At 34.5% G+C, this 20,764-nt stretch overlaps 1 protein-coding gene across 1 annotated transcript in view; it reads left to right on the plus strand.

The window, feature by feature from the left end:
- Positions 1 to 19,202, plus strand: part of LOC140053105 (dynein beta chain, ciliary-like) — a 33,917-nt gene extending 14,715 nt beyond the window's left edge. Inside the window, exons 26-60 of the mRNA XM_072098472.1 lie at positions 261 to 365; positions 674 to 831; positions 1,094 to 1,232; positions 1,436 to 1,801; positions 2,126 to 2,386; positions 2,659 to 2,807; positions 2,921 to 3,054; positions 3,323 to 3,645; positions 3,934 to 4,138; positions 4,522 to 4,622; positions 4,843 to 5,250; positions 5,620 to 5,781; positions 6,258 to 6,451; positions 6,696 to 6,858; positions 7,117 to 7,383; positions 7,515 to 7,676; positions 8,003 to 8,236; positions 8,414 to 8,674; positions 8,904 to 9,047; positions 9,793 to 10,074; positions 10,504 to 10,699; positions 10,910 to 11,022; positions 11,248 to 11,606; positions 11,848 to 12,052; positions 12,378 to 12,683; positions 13,162 to 13,332; positions 13,642 to 13,764; positions 14,432 to 14,625; positions 14,742 to 15,018; positions 15,164 to 15,391; positions 15,654 to 15,845; positions 16,150 to 16,269; positions 16,507 to 16,749; positions 17,003 to 17,185; positions 17,515 to 19,202. Coding sequence (XP_071954573.1) covers positions 261 to 365; positions 674 to 831; positions 1,094 to 1,232; positions 1,436 to 1,801; positions 2,126 to 2,386; positions 2,659 to 2,807; positions 2,921 to 3,054; positions 3,323 to 3,645; positions 3,934 to 4,138; positions 4,522 to 4,622; positions 4,843 to 5,250; positions 5,620 to 5,781; positions 6,258 to 6,451; positions 6,696 to 6,858; positions 7,117 to 7,383; positions 7,515 to 7,676; positions 8,003 to 8,236; positions 8,414 to 8,674; positions 8,904 to 9,047; positions 9,793 to 10,074; positions 10,504 to 10,699; positions 10,910 to 11,022; positions 11,248 to 11,606; positions 11,848 to 12,052; positions 12,378 to 12,683; positions 13,162 to 13,332; positions 13,642 to 13,764; positions 14,432 to 14,625; positions 14,742 to 15,018; positions 15,164 to 15,391; positions 15,654 to 15,845; positions 16,150 to 16,269; positions 16,507 to 16,749; positions 17,003 to 17,185; positions 17,515 to 18,132 — 7,746 coding nt within the window. The 3' untranslated portion in view covers positions 18,133 to 19,202. The remainder of the gene's footprint in view (positions 1 to 260; positions 366 to 673; positions 832 to 1,093; positions 1,233 to 1,435; positions 1,802 to 2,125; positions 2,387 to 2,658; positions 2,808 to 2,920; positions 3,055 to 3,322; positions 3,646 to 3,933; positions 4,139 to 4,521; positions 4,623 to 4,842; positions 5,251 to 5,619; positions 5,782 to 6,257; positions 6,452 to 6,695; positions 6,859 to 7,116; positions 7,384 to 7,514; positions 7,677 to 8,002; positions 8,237 to 8,413; positions 8,675 to 8,903; positions 9,048 to 9,792; positions 10,075 to 10,503; positions 10,700 to 10,909; positions 11,023 to 11,247; positions 11,607 to 11,847; positions 12,053 to 12,377; positions 12,684 to 13,161; positions 13,333 to 13,641; positions 13,765 to 14,431; positions 14,626 to 14,741; positions 15,019 to 15,163; positions 15,392 to 15,653; positions 15,846 to 16,149; positions 16,270 to 16,506; positions 16,750 to 17,002; positions 17,186 to 17,514) is intronic.
- Positions 19,203 to 20,764: the final 1,562 nt, after the last annotated feature.

Raw genomic sequence — 20,764 nt, forward strand, 5'->3', positions numbered from 1 at the left:
ATCAAAACGTGCCCATATATGGACATAATGATGTCATATCACTACCATATTTAAGCATATCACTACCATAATTGTGCACATCACACTTTTTTGTCAAACTAGTTTGATAGTGTAGACAGAGCTTAAGTGATAATATCCTCAATGTTTAATGATGGTATAATTTTTTATGAAATTAATTTTGTTTTATCATGCAATATATATATACATATATTAATGAAATCAGGATTTTGAAAATAAAACTTGTTTGATTTGTTTTCTAGTCTTGTGGTAACATCTATAAAGGTTTGTCTCAAACTGGTGCTTGGGGTTGCTTTGATGAGTTCAACAGAATCTCTGTAGAAGTATTGTCTGTTGTGGCTGTACAGGTAAGACTATGGAATAGCTCTGTGACCTTAGTAGAATTTTGAGTTTGAGTTTCTTTATTAAGCAATCAAGGTCAATTAAAATACTGTACATAAGTATCAAAATAAAACATAAATAGAAAAACATTTTGAACAGAGCTTGATCACAAGGATAGCCAAGAAAAATGTCCTTATTTACACTTGGGTCCTGTATTTACACTTGGGTCCTGAAATGGTTTTCTAAAGTAAATGGTTATTAGAAATTCAGAACTTACTCAGTAGATATCACCTGTTCAATTATACTAATTTCATTTTAATTTGATCATTTTTAGGTCAAGTGTGTCCAGGATGCAATTCGGGATAAAAAGAAACGTTTTAATTTCATGGGAGAAGAGATCAACTTGGTTCCCACTGTTGGAATATTTATCACTATGAATCCGGGTTATGCCGGCAGGACTGAACTGCCAGAGAATCTGAAAGCGCTCTTTAGGTAGTTGAATAAAGTTTATTATTCAGTAATCAAGAGTTTTAAACAATAATATTGTAAAACAGAAAAGAACAGGCCTCGATTACATAGGAAGTCCAAGAAAATTTAACCACTTATTTTCCTTGGATCCTTAGATGCAAAGAACTAAAACATTGCACACAAACCAGAAAAATAGAATTGGTGTATATGTTAATCAGCAACATATCAGAAGCTATAAATTATACTAGTTTGGATCACCTTAATAATGGTTTGTTTTGTTTTTTAGGCCATGTGCTATGGTGGTTCCAGATTTTGAACTGATTTGTGAGATCATGTTGGTGGCTGAAGGTTTCCTTGATGCTAGGCTACTGGCGAGGAAATTCATTACACTCTACACCCTCTGTAAAGAGTTGTTATCAAAACAGGTTAGAAATTAGCTAAACTTTGTATGAATGTGAACCCGAGTCTACTCAGCTGTAAAAAAGGTGGCGTGGAACGGAACTGGCCACCCTACCAAATAATGCTAAGGTTTAGAATAATGAGCTCTTAACAGCTCATTACCCTGTGTTCAGTAAATGAATACAAGACTTACCTTTACTATTAATAACTTAATGACACTTGATTTCAGGATCATTATGATTGGGGGTTACGTGCAATTAAATCTGTATTGGTCGTTGCCGGTTCACTGAAGAGAAGCGACAAGCAGCGTCCAGAAGACCAGGTGCTAATGAGGGCGCTTCGTGATTTCAACATCCCCAAGATCGTTACCGATGACATGCCAGTATTTATGGGATTGATTGGCGATCTTTTCCCATCGTTGGATGTGCCACGTAAGAGAGACTTGAACTTTGAGAAGGTTGTGAAACAGTCTACCATCGATCTGAAACTACAAGCAGAAGATAACTTTGTGTTAAAAGTTGTGCAGTTGGAGGAATTACTTGCAGTTAGGCATTCTGTATTTGTCATTGGTAATGCAGGAACCGGTAAAACACAGGTAAAAGCATTCATACTTTAACTCTGGTATAAAGTGTCTTTCACACCTGTTCCGGCACGGTTCCGGTCCGGCGAATCGAACATCAATGTTTCGTTTTAAAACAAAACATTGACGTTTGAGTGGATTTTCTGGTGCCATGCCGGAACAGGTGTGAAAGACACTAAAGACTGTATCGCACTAAAATTCTAATTTTGAGGTAGTTTTTAAGACGAAAATTCTTTCACATGTATTGAAAGTATTAAATAAAACATATGCAAATCTAATGTTAAGAACAAAATTCACATTTACTGCTTTCTTACAACATTCTTTTTTTCTGGTTCACAGGTATTGAAAGTATTAAATAAAACATATGCAAATCTGAAACGCAAACCTGTCTTCATCGACCTCAACCCAAAAGCTGTTACAAACGATGAACTGTTTGGTATCATCAACCCAGCAACACGAGAATGGAAAGATGGTCTGTTTTCCACCATCATGCGAGACATGAGTAACATCTCACATGATGGACCCAAATGGATCGTGTTAGATGGTGACATTGATCCTATGTGGATTGAGTCACTTAACACCGTCATGGATGACAACAAGGTGAGTCTTCTTCACTTGTTTATTGAATGTTTACCATAATTAAGCAGTAAATGCTTATTAAAGCTTACAGATTAATACTTGATCAATTACCATACACATTGTTCTAATAAAATGTTAAGATGCTTTCAAAAATAATTCTTGTCCTATGACTGGAACAGTATTGTTAAACAAGTAGTAGTGTTAAAATAACACTGCGGAGCTAGAACATTTCTTTGTGTGATGATTTTTCAACATTGCGAATTCAAATAATTAAACTGTTTTTCTTTGTATAGGTGCTAACATTGGCCAGTAATGAACGTATTCCATTAACACCCAGTATGCGTCTATTGTTTGAAATTAGTCATCTGAAAACTGCTACCCCAGCCACTGTATCTCGAGCTGGTATTCTGTACATCAATGCCTCTGATCTCGGCTGGAATCCGTAAGACTTGTTGCATATACATCTTTGATAGCTAGTGCTTAGAAGTGTACAAAAATAATAGTATATATTGAAGTAGCTATTGTATAAAATTTCACGCTTCTTTTTTTCTTCAGCGTTGTTACAAGCTGGATAGACACAAGAGAAGTGCAGTCAGAGAGAGCGAACCTTACCATTTTGTTTGACAAGTACTTACCTGCAATGCTAGAAACCATGCGTGTGCGATTTAAGAAGATTATTCCTATTCCAGGTAACCACACAGATTACTCGCTCTCATTAGTGATTTTATTTTCAAATACAATTTTGCATTTTGAGAAAGAGCTGAACAATATGAATTGCGTTCTTCACTGTCCCACAGCAGCCAAGCACCCTTCACTGACCCACAACAGCCATAAATATTATTGATCATGTCAAGATTGTTCTACCACAGTTACTACACTACTTCAGTTGTGTTCTTGCACTTATGAAAAGAGATAAATTGTCTTTTATTTTTTACCACACTATTTTTATCCTTTCAGAACAAAGTATGGTACAAATGTTATGCTACCTTCTAGAATGCCTCCTAACACCTGAAAACACACCTCCAGACTGTCCAAAAGAACTTTACGAACTTTACTTTGTGTTTGCTTCCATCTGGGCGTTTGGTGGTGCCATGTTCCAAGATCAGCTGGTGGACTATCGGGTAGAGTTCAGCAAGTGGTGGGTCACTGAGTTCAAGACCATTAAATTCCCCAGCCAGGGAACTGTCTTTGATTATTACATCGATCGGGATTCCAAAAAGTTCTTGCACTGGTCTGAAAGAGTTCCAGTCTTTGAGCTTGATCAGGAGATGCCCCTACAGGTAACGGTCCACTTTTCTTATACAGCATACTATTCATTTCATGTTAGACCTTCCTCTACAAATATTTGGAAAGTAGGCCTTGTTTAGTAATAATAAATGTGTTATGTATGTATCAATACTTCTGCTCATGTACCATTGCCTACATGATTTGCGTACATGATTAGTACAAACTTAATAGAAAGTTCAGGCCGGAAAAAATAAATGCGTTACCATTGCCTCATTTGGCTCTATTGGCCACACTAAAAACTTCAAACTCTACATTAAACTTATCTCATTTCAAATTGTTAGGCTGTCCTTGTGCACACAGCAGAAACAACACGTGTACGGTTCTTCGTTGATCTGTTAATGGCCAATGGCCGTCCAGTCATGCTAGTTGGTAATGCCGGTCTTGGCAAGAGCGTACTCGTTGGAGATAAACTAAACTCACTGTCTGAAGACTACATGGTTGCTAATGTACCATTCAATTACTACACAACCTCTGAAATGTTGCAACGTAAGTTTTATTTAACATTTCATTCCTTCTTTAGTCTGCAGACACTTTCAGTACTAGTGCACTGATTTTTAAAGTGGTTCAGTAATTGGAAATATTATAACAAACATGACAAAGTAAAGACAAAATCAAAATTATAAATAGAGAAAATATACACTAAAAATGGAAATCAATTTTAGAAAAGAAAACTTAAATTTCTCTACGAATGTTTGTATAACCCCTTGTGAGATGAGAATAAAATCATTATTTTTATTCTAGTCAACATTAAACATTGTGACTTGATGAAGAGAAAAGTCGATTACAATGTATGTTGTCCATGGTTTTGTATTCATTATGTCACACAATGCAAGCACGAAAGACTTAACTTAATTGTCATTTATAATTAGGTGTTTTGGAGAAACCATTGGAGAAGAAAGCTGGACGTAACTATGGTCCTCCAGGAACTAAGAAGCTTGTCTACTTCATTGATGACATGAACATGCCAGAGGTAACTTTTTATTTCATTTAACGTTTAAAATCCTAATTATTGGCTAATCACCAAAATATAATATTTTATGTTTATTCTGTAATATAACTATCTGCAGTTATTGTTATTATATATTCAGGCAAAAGATTTTACAAAATATAATACAAATTAATCAAACACGATACAAGGAGAAAATATAAAATAAATCGCTATTAATGAAATACAAAATCTTAATAAACAGGTTGATACGTATGGCACAGTACAACCCCATACTTTGATACGTCAGCACATGGATTACAGACATTGGTATGACAGAGTAAAGCTAAGTCTGAAAGAGATCCACAACTGTCAATACATCTCTTGCATGAACCCAACATCTGGAAGCTTCACCATCAATTCCAGACTTCAGCGACACTTCTGTGTGTTTGCTCTTAGCTTCCCTGGTCACGATGCTCTCACCACTATATACAACAGTATCTTCAGCCAACATCTGAGCCTGACAGGGTGCACCACTAACATTCAGAAGATGAGTCTTACAGTCGTGACGGCAGCTCTTGATCTGCACAAGAAGATCACCAGTGCCTTCCTACCAACAGCCGTCAAGTTTCATTACATCTTTAATCTTAGAGATCTCTCAAACATCTTTCAGGTATTCAATTTGTTCTTTTACGTTCATTTTTTTTTTGTCAATAGTTTTGTATGCTGTAAACAGCCTTAAAAACACTGTATAGTGACTATGTTTTTTCTCTTTTGGAATATTGCTATATTATTTCAGCATTTATTAGGCTCAGTCTACACTATCAAACTTGTTTGACTAAAAAAGTGTGATGTGCCCAAATTTGGTAGTGATATGCTTAAATATGGTAGTGATACAACATCATCATGTCCATCTTTTTGTCACATAAAGTTTGATAGTGTAGACAGAGCTTTATATTTGTTTTTGAAGTCATATAAGATCAGAATAATTAACATGACCATTATTATATTTTGTTATTTGTTTCATTTTGCATATATTTAGGGTTTGTTATTCTCTAGTCCTGAGTGCTTGAAGACGCCAAGTGATCTTATTCGTCTTTGGATGCATGAGTCAGATCGTGTGTATGGCGACAAAATGATTGATGAGAAAGACATTGAAACATTCCAGAAAACATTAGTAGATTTTGGCAAAAAGTACTTTGAGGTTAGTATTCAAATTAAATAATTACCAAGAATTTTTAATTTTAGAAACAATAATTATTTAAAGACATTTTAAACAATTATTTTAAACATATAGGAACTACATTTCGTTTTTGATTTCAATGTTTTTTATGTTTTTTCTGGTGAGACACCTAAATCAGCAACAGAAGCTTATGTGGGGTTTTTGTAACCCCTTGGCACATTAAGCTATTTTTTGTTGTGTGATTGACATTGGCTTAATTACTATCTTACTACACAATTCAAGCTCGTAGCCAGGATTTTTATAGGGGATTCGTTTTTTAACAAAATGGGAAAAATTGTCACAATTAAGGCTTGTTAGGCCTATTTACTATTATTTCTGCTGCTGATCTCTAGTTGAAAAGGGCACTTCAGGCAAAAAGTGGGTTCGTTCGTTATTATTGGTAATACAGTATGTTATATAATTTATGTTTTCTTATCATTTTAATATTTTTCTTTTAGGATGTTGATGAAGAAACTTTTACAAAAAAGCCAAACATCTTCTGCCATTTTGCGTCAGGAATTGGGGATCCAAAATACCTTGGTGTTGCTGGCTGGGAAGAGCTTAGCAAGATCCTTATGGAAGCACTGGATAGCTACAATGAAATCAATGCTGTCATGAACCTTGTGCTGTTTGAAGATGCCATGCAGCATGTGTAAGTTACATGGTGTTTTAAATAATGTATCTCTGTTGAGTAGAAGGCCTGTGTTTTAATAGTCAAATACAACAAATAAAATATTCTTTTAGATAAAATTCAGTACATATTGTAGTAAAAAAATTAAAATAGAGTGACTGTGAAAGAAATGTTGGTATATGGCATAATTCTTCTTTTGGAAACACATGGTGTACCGCAAACATAACTACATCCATGGCGTAATTGCTGAATTTTTATTTTTTAGCTGTCGTATCAATCGTATACTGGAGTCTCCTCGTGGCAACGCTCTGCTGGTTGGTGTTGGTGGCAGTGGTAAGCAGAGTTTGGCTCGTCTTGCAGCGTACATCAGTAGTTTAGATGTTTTCCAGATTACACTGAAGAAAGGTTATGGAATACCTGATCTTAAGGTAAATTTTACTAATTTTTTATTTCAAACACTGGGGTACAATTCTGCTCTAATTTAATGGTGACACACATAAACGCGACTACCAATTAAAGTGACCACCAAACAAAAACAGGATAAAAACAAAAGCACATCATTTTTTGAACCAAAAAGATTATTATTTATTTTGATCATTTCCAGGTAAATCAAACCTTACAATTAACACCTGTAGTGGTGTAGTTATGTGAATTATAATTATAACATATTATGTTGATCGTTTCAGGTTGACTTGGCTGCCCAATGTCTGAAAGCTGGTATGAAAGGAGTTGGCACCATGTTCTTGATGACAGATGCACAGGTAGCAGATGAGATCTTCTTGGTCTTGATCAACGATCTCTTGGCATCTGGTGAGATTCCAGATCTGTTTCCAGATGATGAAGTTGAGAATATCATTGGTGGTGTAAGGAATGAAGTGAAGTCTACTGGTTTGCAAGACACAAGAGAAAACTGCTGGAAGTTCTTCATTGAGAGGCTCAGAAAGCAATTGAAAGTAAGATGAGAGAAGATAGATTACACATGTCTGGTTCTTTTACATCAACTAATTATGGCCAAGTTATTACGATAATAAGGATAATATGAATATGTCAGAATGTGTAATATCATTTATTTTTCTTTTTGTAGGTTGTGTTGTGCTTTTCACCCGTTGGTAACACTCTTCGTGTTAGAAGCCGTAAGTTCCCTGCAGTTGTCAACTCCACATGTATCGATTGGTTCCATGAGTGGCCAGAAGAGGCTCTGGTGTCTGTCAGTCAGAGATTCCTTGAAGAAATTGAGTTACTACCGGTAAGTAAGAAAGTCTCTTTCCTCAATAAAGCATGTTTGTGACACAAAAAAACTGTAGAGTTTCCCAACATCAGTGATTAGCATCAAAGTTTTTTAATTTAGACCTAAAATGAATTAATAAATATATATAAAACGTATGAAACCGTACTGAGTATGATCAACTAGACGCGAACTAGCCACCCATTCATAGAAGTAGTCTTTCTGTATGGTGACTGTAGACTGGACCTGACTTAAACTTTTAGCTGATCATTATATTAAAATAATAAATATAATGTTGTTGTTTTTGATGTGATATATGATGTCATTTATTGATATGTTTTCTTCAGAGAGATATCAAATTATCAGTGGCACAGTTCATGTCGTATGTACACACAAGCGTAAACGAGACAAGCAAAATGTACCTGCAGAATGAGAGACGGTATAACTACACAACACCTAAGAGTTTCCTTGAACAGATCAAGTTGTACCAGAGTTTACTGACGGTCAAGAGTCTTGAACTGACTGCCAAGATGGAACGTCTGGAAAATGGCTTAACCAAACTACAGAGTACAGCACAGCAGGTATTTTACTTGTTTAATTTGGCTTGCAAGCTTCTTTCTCTTCAGATGAAGAACATGCCATTTCCCATCTGTGATTCCAGTTTTTTTAGTATTTTAGCTCTTGTTTTAAAATGAGAGGTAAAAGGGAATATTGTATTTTGGTAATTTATACTGGTTCTTTAATTAATTTTCAATTAGGTGGATGACCTGAAAGCCAAGTTAGCCTCTCAAGAAGTTGAACTTACTCAGAAGAATGAGGATGCTGACAAACTAATCCAGGTAGTTGGTATTGAGACAGAAAAGGTGAGCAAAGAGAAGGTGATGGCTGCTGAGGAAGAGAAGAAGGTAGCAGTGATTGCGGAGGAAGTCGGCAAGAAAGCTAAAGAATGTGAAACTGATCTTGCCAAAGCGGAACCTGCCCTCATTGCAGCACAAGAGGCTCTTAACACCCTCAATAAGGTACATTGACTGAATCTTGTTTCTGTGTTAGAAAAAGCTATTATATTTGATTTATTCAATTTTGGCACAACAAATATTACAGAAAAATACAAAAATATATCCAATGTAAGCAAAACACATAGGATTGCCAAAAGTGAACTTAATCGTGTTAGAAGACCGAAATACAAATACATATAAAATATGTTAGAATGGCAGTATCCATCAATAATCATCCTTTGTCTATTTTTAGAACAACCTCACTGAGCTGAAGTCTTTTGCTACACCCCCATCAGCTGTACTTATGGTCACAGCAGCTGTTATGTGTCTCCTCGCTCCAAATGGCAAAGTACCAAAAGACCGTGGCTGGAAAGCCGCTAAATCCATGATGCAAAAGGTAAAATATTTTTTTCACTAAAAAAACATGATAATTATATTATATAGGGGTTTGTGGTTGTAGATTTGAAAATAATAATATATATATATATATTTATAATAATAAGAAACAGATAAAAATATACAACAGTTTTCCATCAATAATAAATCTAACTTCTTTAATTATTATTTTCTCTCTTGGATTCTTAAGTATGGAGAAGTATGTTCTTACATTCTTTAAAAGCTTTTTTCTTCATTCATTTCTTTCTACAATTTTATTGCACATTTTTTGCTACTGTACTTGTCAGTAAAGTTACACATTTCACTATGTTGTTTGATTGATTTATATTTTTAATATATATTTACAATTCTGAACCGATTGAAGCTCCAGTGCATTTGCGTGTGGCATTTCAATTAAACAATTCATACAATTGTCTTGACTTGTTTTGAACAAATAAACTTTCTTTTTAAAGCATTTCATAATTCAGATCAGTGTATTTTTCACATGTTGGGTTGTATATCCAAAGATGTTAACTTTTACTGGCTTTTTATGTAAAATTTTGAATCCAATAAAAATTATTCGGTTGATTTGGTTTCTTAATATTTTTTCACGATATTTTTTTACTGTATAATTGTATCACTATTATTATTATTATCATCACCATATGTTTTTCGCTTTTCGCTTATTCCAGATCCTGTTTGAATTGTCTGCCTTCAATTGTATGTATAGTAGTTTAGAAATTAAAAACACTTTTATATACATTTAGGTTGATGGTTTCTTGGATTCTCTATTAAACTATGATAAAGAAAACATTCCTGATGGCTCGTTAAAAGCTGTACAAGAGTATCTCAACAACCCTGAGTTTAAGCCTGACCTCATCAAGTCAAAGTCTGCCGCGGCAGCTGGTCTCTGCTCATGGGCAGTAAACATTGTTACGTTCTACAATGTGTTCTGCGATGTGGAACCAAAAAGAAATGCATTGAACAAGGCTAATGCTGAGTTGACTGCTGCGCAAGACAAACTGGCTATTATCACGGCTAAGATTGCTGTAAGTTTGATATATTCCCACAACCAACAGTGCAAAGCAACAATGACAGGCTAATAACAAAATATACACTTAAAAACACAATTAAGGTAAAACTTATATAATAATCATCACGAACGCTGAACATCATGCGACATAACGCACTTAACAACAATCAGAGCGATTATTAACCAAAGTGTACATAGACTTATTTATTTTTCATTTTCGTATCATTTTCTATAATATCATTCAACATACAATATCATCATTTTGTTATCAAAGTCTTTAAAATTGCTGTAACATTTGATCAGAAATATTATACTATAATATCAAAGTTTGTAAATCCACTGTTTTTATCCAACACCCAACAAGTATCAATATTAAGTTTTTAAATATTAGATGATTCAGTACATCTTAATAATAACAAGCATTGTAATTATCATTTAATGTTAGGAATTGGATGCTAACTTGGCTAAATTAACAGCTGATTTTGAGGAAGCAACATCCGCCAAGTTGAAGTGCCAGCAAGAAGCAGAGTCCACTGCTAGAACCATCACGTTAGCTAACAGGCTTGTTGGTGGCCTAGCCTCTGAGAATGTCCGTTGGGCTGAGGCTGTAGCAGGATTTAAAGAGCAGGAAAAAACTCTTCGTAAGTAATTAAATTAACTTTCCCCATTTTTTTTTAACCCTCTCACTCTCCCTTTTGTAATTGGTTTATCTTGTTGGAGCTTGTCTTGTTATATTATATTTCCAGTCTTTGCTTACATTTCACGTTTCTTTTCAATTTTAATAAAAATATTCATTTATGAGTAAAACATCATTCTTTCATCTAACTTGTTAATCTTGTTTCTTTTTCCAGCTGGTGATGTGCTGTTGACAACCGGCTTTGTGTCGTACATGGGATGTTTCAGTAAATCTTACCGTATTGATCTCATTGAGAAGATGTGGTTGCCATTCCTAAAGAGCCAAAAGGTATGTGCTATGTACAAAAGATATTGACAGTATAGTTTATAATATGTGCATGAAGGGGCACCATTTTAAAAAGTGAGCACCTGTGACCTAAGGTCTACAAAAAATTCATATTTGCTATCTTTCAGTAACATTTAACTAAATGTCTGTCTTTCAAAAAATAAAAATGTATTAAATATAATATTACTAATACTACTAACTAACAATTATATATATTATTTATTCTAGGTTCCTATTCCAATAACTGAAGGGATAGATCCATTGTCACTCCTTACAGACGATGCTGCTGTTGCTCTTTGGAACAACGAAGGTCTGCCAAGTGATCGCATGTCAACAGAAAACGCAACCATTTTGACCAACTGTGAACGCTGGCCTTTAATGGTTGACCCACAGCTACAGGGTATCAAATGGATCAAGAGCAAGTACGGAGACGGTCTACGAGTCGTGCGACTTGGTCAGCGTGGTTATCTGGACACGATTGAGCAAGGAATATCGAATGGAGATACGGTGCTGATTGAGAATATGATGGAGAGTGTGGATCCTGTACTGGATCCTCTATTGGGAAGAAATACTATCAAGAAAGGAAGGTAAGAGATTTATCAAGAAATCAATATAAAATGTTTTTAGATTAACGTTATTCCTGTCAGACCAATTACTTTATTATATAAATAAACGTGTTAGTCTCATCAGAAATAGATAATACATCATCAACTTGCAGCATCTTCATTCCAGTTTGGATAATACCAACAGCTAAAAAAGGAGAATCTTTTAGAAGGAAAGAGTTGCACTGAAATATAAAAAAATACTTTATTTGTTTATAAATTATAGATACATCAAGATTGGTGACAAAGAGGTTGAGTACAACCCAGAGTTCCGTCTAATCTTACAGACTAAGCTAGCTAATCCTCATTACAAACCAGAGATGCAAGCCCAAACAACACTGATCAACTTCACTGTCACAAGAGACGGTCTTGAAGACCAGTTGTTGGCACAGGTTGTTGCGCAAGAAAGACCAGATCTTGAAGCTCTTAAGGTATAAGAACACTGGTTGAAAATAATTAAGCTTACTTGTAGTACTCAAACCAACTGACACAATCTCAAATACTTTGTTAGAGATAGTCTAGAAAATTTGCTATTGTCATTCTATAAAGAATTTGAGAAGAATAATATTATAAATATTGATGCTTTCTACTGCATAGTAAACCTTGAATCAACCTGTTAGAGCCAGTCTAGTGTAAAACCAAACCTTACAGTTAAATATGTCTCAAGGTGCAAGGTATATGGTTTCACCCATCACATCTAATGGCACAGGACAAACACACACAGTTGATTGATGTATTTTTTCTCCAAATTGTTAGTTGGATTTGACGAAGCAACAGAACGACTTCAAGATTGTCCTCAAAGAGCTTGAAGACAATCTCCTCTCCCGACTGTCATCTGCAGAAGGCAACTTCCTTGGAGATACAGCTCTAGTGGAGAATCTGGAAACAACCAAACGAACTGCAGCGGAGATCGAGGTGAAGGTGACGGAAGCGAAAACAACAGAAGTGCAAATCAACGAAGCAAGAGAACACTACAGACCTGCTGCTGCAAGAGCATCTCTCCTCTACTTCATTCTGAACGATCTTAACAGGATCAATCCAATGTATCAATTCTCTCTTAAGGTAATAGAATTTTGTAGTTGTTTTGTTCTATATAAGTTGGAAATTATTTACACAAAGCAAGTATCTCAAACAAGGATGTAGTGTCATATAGAAAGAATTGAATCTGTAAACCTTATAATTTGATAAGATTTATATTTTATACAGTTGAAATGTTTAAAAAAGTGTATTGAAACGTAGCATTTTGAGGATTATTGTGTTTGTGATTATTTAGCTCATTGCTTACAATGCCATGGTCATGAGTTCAAATCATACCAAAATCTGTCTTATTATCAAAGCAGCACTACTATCCAAGACTCCTGACAACACTTACACTTTAAGCATATAGATGTTATAGTGAACTAATATCTCTATGCATGCTTTAAGTAAAAGTCTAATTCTTTAATGTGTTCTTTCTTTCAGGCTTTTAATGTTGTGTTCGCACAATGCTGCATTACTATCTAAGGCTCCTGATCTCATTATTTAATTGTCTTTTTTGCAGGCTTTCAGTGTTGTGTTCGCACATGCCATCAGCAAAGCTGAGCCTGCTGAGGAAGTAAAGCAACGTGTTGGAAACCTGATTGATTTCATCACATACTCTGTGTTCATGTACACATCTCGTGGTCTCTTTGAACAAGACAAACTTATTTTCACTGCTCAAGTCGCCTTCCAGGTGTGTAGATTATGTTTTGTTTTCATCCAATTTCCCATTTATGTTTAATCTCATGGTACCAAACCTTACTATTTCAAAGAAAAATACAAATAGATAGTTGATATCAATAAGGTGTTTTTTAAATGAAAGTACAGCTGTGGGCTAATAAAACTATCTGTTGTGCCAGTTCTCGTGTTATTATGTTCTGTATCAGAAAAAATTCTGACAAAAATCCACATTTTTAATGTTCCTTGTAGCCATCACTTGTTCAACTTTTTCATATTAAAAGTAATAATGTCTTTGTAACTATAATATTATTATTTAATATAGGTGTTATTGATGAAGAAAGAGATCAACCCATTGGAGCTGGAGTTCCTGCTAAGATTCCCATCACAAATGAATGTCACCAGTCCAGTTGACTTCCTTTCAAACAACTCTTGGGGTGCAATCAAGGTATGCCACTATATTCTCTATTTATTTTTTGCTAATACTAATCATTTTAAGTTTATGGTGATAAAGTAGTGTTGATGGTGTAGTGTAGTATGTTACTGCCCTAATTATAATACACAAAGAGATATTCTACTTGTAAGCGCTAACTCAATTATTGAGGATATCTTAGCCCAGGATTTTTCTTTAACATTTAATTTTACATTTTTAAGTGAAATTTTTATTTTTGGTTCCGATCTTCTTTCGAATTGTGAAAATGCTTTATTATTTTATTATGTACAACAATTTCTTGTTAATTCTGGAAGATTTAATTGATGTTTCTGTTAGTCGTTTTAAAATGTTGTATTTGTTAATCTGAGGCGCCTTGAAGCTAAGATGGTTCCATCTTGTAAGGCGCCTCTGTGTAATATACTGAATAAAAAAAAAAAAAAAAAAAAAAAAGTAGTGTTGATGAATTTTAGGAAATCTCTTTGTAATTTTATTCACGTATTTAGTAGCAAGTTAAGATCTCTTTTTTTTCTCTCTTTTTTGTATTCATTGTATAATTGTATGTAAATCAAAATGTAAACCAAGCAATCAAATCTCATTTGCACCTCATTGTTAAAATGAATAAATAGTATCGTATTGTACATATTTAGTTGCCTGATTTGACTTTAATCCTAATTCTCTTCAGTCCCTGTCTGGTATGGAAGAATTCCGAAACTTGGATCGTGACATTGAAGGTTCTGCAAAACGTTGGAAGAAATTTGTAGAGAGTGAATGCCCAGAGAAGGAGAAGTTCCCACAAGAATGGAAGAACAAGTCATCGCTACAGAAGCTATGTATGATGAGGGCGCTCCGACCAGACAGGATGACATACGCTGTCAGGTATGGTGTTAAGTTTTTTTAATGAAATATATCATATCTTAATTCAATTATAAATTTACATTGTTTTATAAATTTTAATTTTTTAAAGTAATAAGTTGATATTTGATTCATTTTAGTAACTTCATTGAAGAGAAACTTGGTGCTCAGTACACAGAAAATCGTGCTGTTGAGTTTTCCAAATCATTTGAAGAAACCGGTCCAGAAACACCTGTCTTCTTTATTCTATCCCCTGGTGTTGACCCGTTGAAGGACGTGGAAGCGTTGGGTAAGAAGATTGGCTGGACATTTGACCAGGGTAACTTTCACAATGTGTCTTTGGGTCAAGGTCAGGAAATCGTGGCTGAACAGTGTATGGATTTGGCAGCTAAAGAAGGCCATTGGGTCATTTTACAGGTAAGGTATCTTTATATTTGTTTCAATGCAGTTATATATTTTTTTACAGTATCTTTGACACTGATCTGAATTTTTGGTGACAATCAGGATGTGACTGTCACATACTTATTTTGACATATTTTTACATCACTGTTATTATACACAGAACATCCATTTGGTTGCCAAATGGCTTTCGACATTAGAAAAGAAGCTGGAAGCATACAGCTATGGTAGTCATAAAGATTACAGAGTGTTCATGAGTGCTGAGCCCTCGGGCACACCAGAGTCGCACATCATACCTCAAGGTATATTGGAGTCTTCCATCAAGATCACAAACGAACCGCCAACTGGCATGCACGCAAATCTACATAAGGCTCTTGACAACTTTAATCAGGTAATTTTTTTTTCTCATATCTCAACATCATTATGTTTGTATAATTAAACACCCCTTGCGATTAATAAAATTGTCCAAACCAGAATCTGCTTTACTGTACAAGCAACTTTATTTTTGTGTGTAAAAATATTATCTATAAAACAAAATAGAGAATTAAACACTTACCTGAATAAACTGACAAACAAACTGACTAAAAAATTAGTACACCCCTTTAGGATTAATGGTTTATGCCACATTTTTATCATAAAATTATCAATTGCAGGATACACTTGAGATGTGCTCCCGTGAGGCAGAGTTCAAGAGCATTCTCTTTGCCCTCTGTTACTTCCATGCAGTCGTCGCAGAGCGTCGTAAGTTTGGACCACAGGGCTGGAACAGAGTCTATCCATACAACACTGGAGACTTGACAATCTCTGTCAATGTACTCTATAATTATCTTGAAGCAAATGCTAAGGTTTGTAAAAATCTTTTATTGAACCTATTGTAACTGTCATATCTTTATCTAAATAAACTGATCTTTAATTGTTGTAATTCTAATTCATGATTTAATGGGTGCATTTGCTTAAAGCACTAAAAGGCAAAACATATTTATCCTATTTTTTTTATATTTGTTTAAAGTTATTATTCAGCAATAAAGAGTAAATATGTAAGAAACTACAGTATTATTTATATTACTAAGAAACTATATATTACTAAGAAACTTACTTCTATGCATCCTAATTGACAGATTGGTTTAATTTTTTGTGTGCTTGTTACAGGTCCCATGGGAAGATCTACGTTATCTCTTTGGTGAAATCATGTACGGAGGTCACATCACAGATGACTGGGACAGGAGACTCTGCCAAACTTATCTTGAAGTGTATATGCATGTTGATATGGTAAGATTCCGTCAAAATATATCTTATTACTCTTCCAGTCAACTTTTGGAATGCTCTTATGTGATGTCTATTTTTTCTGTCATCAATGCCATAGCCTTGTCAAGTCAAAATTTACAAATACAGAAAATATATCTTTTTTAATAGTACAGCATCATGATCATTCTATGTATTTCATGTTTTGTATTACATCCCTGAATCATAACAACTAATTATTACATCTATTCAATATCTTTGCAGCTTGACGGTGAATTGTACCTCGCCCCTGGTTTCCCAGTGCCTGGTAACTCAGACTACAAAGCATATCACACTTACATTGACGAGATGCTCCCAGCGGAAAGTCCATATCTGTACGGACTTCATCCTAACGCAGAAATTGGATTCCTTACAACTACATCAGATAACTTGTTCAAGACAGTACTGGAGATGCAGCCGAGAGACAGTAGCGGAGGCGGTGGGGGCGCTAGTAGCAGAGAGGAAAAGGTGATTGTTTTGTTGTCACTTAAATTCAACATTATTTGTAAACTAAGGATTAACCCTAGTGTTGTAACAAAATGGATTAGAATCTAGGAACCTTATATTGGAAAGCAAACACTTCAGTGTCATTTTTCATTCTTAGAAAAGTCATTTATTTTTTTTCTGCTGAATACTGTAATCAAGTTAAATTGCTTTGCTTATTTATGGCATGCATACATTTTCTTCTGGTTTTCTTTTGAATGACTTTTTTTCTCTACAGATAAAATCTTTACTAGATGAGATCATTGAGAAGTTACCAGAAGAGTTCAACATCATGGAACTGGCAGCAAAGGTTGAGGAAAGATCACCATATGTTGTGGTTGCCTTCCAAGAATGTGAACGTATGAATACGTTGACCAATGAGATTAGACGCACACTTAAGGAACTTGATCTTGGACTTAAGGTAAATATTATCATTGTCTTATAATTACCTTGGTTGCGACAGTTTTGAATGGGAATTCTTAATTTAAAGCTTGTGCCCTAAACCTTGTAATGCTTAATGTTTTCCTTGATGGCTACTGCCAATACCAGTTTTAATTCCAAGATGAAAAATTCACCCAACAATTGTAAGACTTTATAATTTTAAAAAGGTACTGCATCATTTTTAGCACAGTAACTGGTTTTGTATTGGTTTACTCAAAATAACCTTTGCCTTATATTTATGTTGTAGTTTTCTTCTTCATCCAGGAGGAGCTAAAGTTGTTTTAATTGTTATTTTAATTTGTGTTATAGGGTGAACTGACAATCACTGCAGATATGGAAGATCTCAGCAATGCTCTGTACCTTGATCAGGTACCAGCCTCATGGATGAAACGTGCCTACCCTAGCTTATTTGGCCTAGGTCAATGGTATACTGATCTACTACTACGTATCAAAGAGCTTGAAAGCTGGACGTCAGACTTTGCATTACCAAATGTAGTCTGGCTTGCAGGCTTCTTCAACCCTCAGTCGTTCCTGACAGCCATTATGCAGTCGATGGCACGCAAGAATGAATGGCCTCTAGACAAGATGTGTTTACAATGTGACGTGACGAAAAAGAATAAGGAAGATTTCAGCAGCGCACCTCGTGAGGGCGCTTACGTACATGGCTTGTTCATGGAAGGTGCACGATGGGATATTCAAACGGGTATGATAGCCGATGCGCGTTTGAAGGAACTCACCCCTGCGATGCCAGTAATCTTTATCCGGGCTATCCCTGTTGATAAGCAAGAGACGAGAAACATTTATGAGTGTCCAGTGTACAAGACTAAGATACGAGGACCGACATTTGTTTGGACTTTCAACTTGAAGTCCAAAGAGAAGGCTTCAAAATGGGTTCTTGCTGGTGTTGCTCTTCTACTGTCTTCGTAGGTTTTCATTCCTTTACAAAAATGTTTTAAAACTTTTGTGACTAAAAGTTACCTAATTCATAAAACTCTGTGTTATTTTAATGTTCATATACTACCATGCCTTGTTATGGGAAACATTTGGGAACAAGTCCAGGTAAACAGAACATCCTCTAGTATACTATCTAGTATATTTATTATTATATATTTGATTGTTTATTGAAAATTTAATTTAAATTAAACATCATCTTTTTGCAAAATTGAGTGCAACTTAACAATTGGAAAGTTTACTGTATTTTCAAATGAATAAAATAAAGTTTATAATTCAAATGTTTTCAACTATACCTATTGTATTATACTAATTCAATGTGTATATAGAGCTAAAGCCACCACTCAAAGACATTGGTTTTCAAAGCATTCACTAAATATGTTTATATTTTTATTTTAAAGTTAAATTCTATACTATGCATTGTAAAATAAACAATACATCCATTTATCAGTGCTTTCCGTCCATATTTGTTATCTATTTTTAACAACCTTTTTTGTATTTGTGCCAATAGATAAATGTAATAACTATATATAATATATATAAAATAAAATATTATTTTTAGGTATTTTACCAAAATGGCAAAACAAACTACTAATTTTACTTGCATTGGAATTAATATGCAATCTTCTTGCATAAAAGCTTTAGAATTGCATTGTGTTAAGCTCTGTCTACACTATCAAACTTTATGTGACAAAAAAATGTGATGTGCCCATATATGGACACGATGATGTCATATCACCACCATATTTAAGCACATCACACTTTTTTTTGTCAAACTAGTTTGATAGTGTAGACAGAGCTTTAGCAAAGGATTAGTCTTGGATTAAAAATAGCGGGGCCTCTTTTTGTCATCAAATCAATTTATGGATTCCATTTGATTCTGTTTGTGGGTGTCAACTATTCTGTCCATTTTATTTAATTTGTTTGTGGTATAAATACCAAAAAAAGTGTTCCGTCCATTATTATAAATACAATTTCTAAATTTAAGAGATTATAAAATGAAAAATATATTGACATGTTCAAAACAATGTAATTTGCTATGAAGTGAAGATAATAAAATGATTTTGACAAAGTCTCTTTGGATAGTTTCCATCATTTATTTTGTTCTCATGTTGGATAATGACTATATAGAAGTAATTAATAATTACAACAAAGTACTTATTTGAATGGGTGACACATGGAATAATACTAATATGGATATGTTTTACTATTGGATATCAAAGCATACTTTTAGCGCAATACCAATTAAAATAGTTCCTCTGTGTGACTTCACAAATAATTACGAATGTCTACACTACAAATTTAATTTTATGTGAAAAAAAATGTGATGTGCCCATATATGGACATCATCACTACCATATTTGGGCAAATCACTACCATATTTGGGCACATCACACTGTTTTTGTCAAACTTGATGGGGTAGACAGAGCTTTAAAATTACTGTCCAGATCGAATACAAGCTTGCACCAAATGCCTTGTTTGTGGGGAGTGTTCTGGAGACCAGAGCCTCATCTCAATAGCCTACTTATAAATTATTCGGATAGAACAGATTTTTATTTTTTTAAATGTCATTAACAGAAAAAAAAACATGTTATCAAAGAAAATCACAAATTATTTAGGGAAGAAAAAAAATACACTACACATATTTTTAATCAAACAACCAATCAGAACAAAGATATGCAGCCACCATACAATGAGCTGAGCATGGTCGTCATTGTTCTGGTTCTTGTTGTGGGAACTGAGTGTGGTGTGGTGGAAGAGAGTTAAGAATTGGCCATGATAATCATACTGAAGTCAAACCCGATTTCTGAAACTGAAAAGGTAAGCCCTCTTAAAGATAGTAGTATTTTAATAATGTTATTGTAACGTAAATTTAAAAACAGATTTTAAACATACAGTACCTTCATAATCTAGCCCTGCTTACTTTGTTTTGCCACACATGATGACTAGACTGGCCTTCTGACCGTCATGATGGAGGGGTGCCAATAATAATACTATAATACTGTACCTTTTGTGGCTGGACCTACAGGGAAACTACCATTTTCAACTCGGAGAATTTTTTTGGTAAACGTAATTATTTTTAGTTACATTAATTGTTCAGTTACTTTTATTTTCTTATTTCAACTTTTTTTGTTTTGTTTCTGGATCGCACCGCATTTTGTGAGTGTCACAGATTCAAAGGGTGGTGTGATATAATGCATGTTAGTGTCAAATAAATAAATCATTCTGATATTTAGATTTAAGACTCCTTTGGTATTTCCCAAAAAAATGTTTACTGCCAGTTTTTAATAGAGATTATAAGGAAACGAGAAATTGTGGTATTTCCATACAGGAGGTGCCGCACTTACGCAGATGTTTCCCAAGACCACCGTAGCACAAGTGTGGGAAATGACTGGGATTAGTAGTTTCTGTCCCATGTCAAAATGTCACGATTTATCAGGGATTTATCGCACAATTTTAAAAGAGATTTTTTAGTTATACTAGGTATTCTGGATAAAACTCCGCAACTCGAGACTAAACCGTGTACTTGCATGTTCGCTGTGTAAATAGTCTAGCGTATTAGTTGATATCCTCGCTCACTCATAGTATTTTGTTTACATACAATTAA

The sequence above is a fragment of the Antedon mediterranea genome, chromosome 1 (assembly GCF_964355755.1).
Source record: "Antedon mediterranea chromosome 1, ecAntMedi1.1, whole genome shotgun sequence".
In the NCBI taxonomy this organism is placed as follows: domain Eukaryota; kingdom Metazoa; phylum Echinodermata; class Crinoidea; order Comatulida; family Antedonidae; genus Antedon; species Antedon mediterranea.